At 43.8% G+C, this 1,933-nt stretch overlaps 1 protein-coding gene across 1 annotated transcript; it reads right to left on the bottom strand.

Moving 5' to 3' along the window:
* Positions 1-375: 375 nt before the first annotated feature.
* On the bottom strand, positions 376-1,933 carry LOC110873195 (CBL-interacting serine/threonine-protein kinase 11). The gene has a single exon (XM_022122124.2). The coding sequence runs from the start codon at positions 1,777-1,779 to the stop codon at positions 493-495; it is 1,287 nt and encodes a 428-aa protein (XP_021977816.1). The 5' UTR covers positions 1,780-1,933; the 3' UTR covers positions 376-492.

The following is a 1,933-nucleotide window of genomic DNA, read 5'->3' as shown; positions in this document are numbered from 1 at the left end:
TGTTCATTGAAGGAAGTGATTGTTTTGATTCCTTCGGTAGAGATTTAAGAGAGGAAGTTCTCACACTTCTAAGGGCATACAAAGAAATGCATATTTGGTTGACTCAAACCAGTTCACTTAGAAACTGTTTTATTAGGGGCAAAAATCGGATCGGTTTAAACCGGTCTAGACGCCTAGTTGCTGAATTTATCGGGTTTGGTTCGATTAAATGTTTTAAAGGAGTATACAAAGCGGTTACAAACTTACATATCGATTTGGTTTTCTACCAACTTCTCCGAAAAACCGAACTGAACCGGTGTAAAAACCGAAAAAACGACTGAAAACCGGCATTTAGGTTTCGGTTTTGGCTCTGCCCAAAAACTGAACCAAACCATGCACACCTCTAGTTTCTGTATCGGATTAGGTTTATGTTTTGTTAACTTTCCATTGTTTATTTTTGTTAAACAAATTTACAAAAGTTATTATTGACAAATTAATAAACTTGTCAACTACCTAAGCTTCCCATCTTCTGTCGAGCAGCTCCGGCTTAATTCTGTTCTTCCAAATCTCATCATACAACTCCGAACAACCTCCACCTCTACTCTGCACCTCCACCACCACCACCCGCTCCGTCAACCGGAATATCTCCATTCCGATCACAAACTTACCATTCTGCCACACCAACTCCACCCCATAATCCTTCCTCCTCTTCACCTTAACCCCCTCCTCCTTCACAATCCCCCTTATCTTCTCCATCACCTCCTCCGGCGTCCCCGCCACCACCACTTTCTCACTCTCACCTAACGTGTTATGCAAGTTATCCACCAACGGAGACAAATTCAATCCAGACGAAAACGAAATGATGTCAAACGCATTCAACGGCGTCGTTTTACTATCCTCTTCTGGTTTCACCAAAAACTCTTCATCCTCACACTCGTAAAACTTCGTTCCTTTGCTTCCTTTCTTAAACCATGGGTGACTGGTGATTCCTTCGATCGTAATTCTCGTTGCAGGATTTGTATCTAACAACCGCGCTAACAGTCTTCGTAGATCCGCAGACATCCACTTCGCGAAATGATAATCGCCTCTGTATATCTTCTTATACAACATCATAAGATTTGGATCGTTAAACGGTAGGTATCCAGCGGTTAACACGAATAATATTACGCCACACGACCATATATCTGCTGCAGATCCGTTGTATCCACGCTTTGTTAAGATCTCCGGCGCCACGTACGCCGGAGTTCCACAAAGCGTGTGCAACATTCCGTCGTCACGGATCTGACCTGTAACCGCACTCAAACCGAAATCTGACACTTTGAGATTACCGTTTTCATCAATCAACAGATTTTCTGGCTTTAGATCTCGATGATACACGCCGCGAGAGTGGCAATAACCGATCGCGGAAATCAGTTGTTGAAAATACTTCCGGCTTTGCGATTCGCTCAATCGCGTTTTCGCAACTTTTGCGAATAATTCACCGCCTTTCACGAGCTCTATAACGAAGTAGATTTTCGTTTTTGTTGCTAAAACTTCATACAATTTGACAATATTTGGATGACGTAAGCGGCGCATGATATCAATTTCGCGCTCGATGTTACTCATGAGGGTTGTGTTGCTGGTGATTTTGTGTTTGTTGAATACTTTAACGGCGAGGCTTTGGCCGGTGAGGAGGTCACGGGCGTGGTAGACTTTGGCGAAAGCGCCGCAGCCGAGGAGTTTTCCGAGCTCGTATTTGCCGAAAAGAGAGTTGGCCGGCGGCGGTGGTATGCCGGTTGCGATGTGGCCGACCTCTGGCATCGTCGGAAACGATACCAGAGATCGGGTTGTTGTGTGGAAATGGATTGGTTGGAATGACCAGAGAGATGAATGAATTGGATTGAACCAGAATTAGAATTTTGGATGTTTGGTGTTTTTTTTTTTGGTGATGAAGATAAATTTAAGGGAGGGAAAT

The sequence above is a fragment of the Helianthus annuus genome, chromosome 8, assembly GCF_002127325.2.
Source record: "Helianthus annuus cultivar XRQ/B chromosome 8, HanXRQr2.0-SUNRISE, whole genome shotgun sequence".
Lineage (NCBI taxonomy): Eukaryota > Viridiplantae > Streptophyta > Magnoliopsida > Asterales > Asteraceae > Helianthus > Helianthus annuus.
The sequence above is the reverse complement of the archived record's forward strand: the minus strand, read 5'-3'. Positions and strand labels throughout refer to the sequence as shown.

What these genes read in the sequence shown, in the direction of transcription:
- LOC110873195 (XM_022122124.2), bottom strand. Translation starts at nt 1,779, where the DNA reads ATGCCAGAGGTCGGCCACATCGCAACCGGCATACCACCGCCGCCGGCC.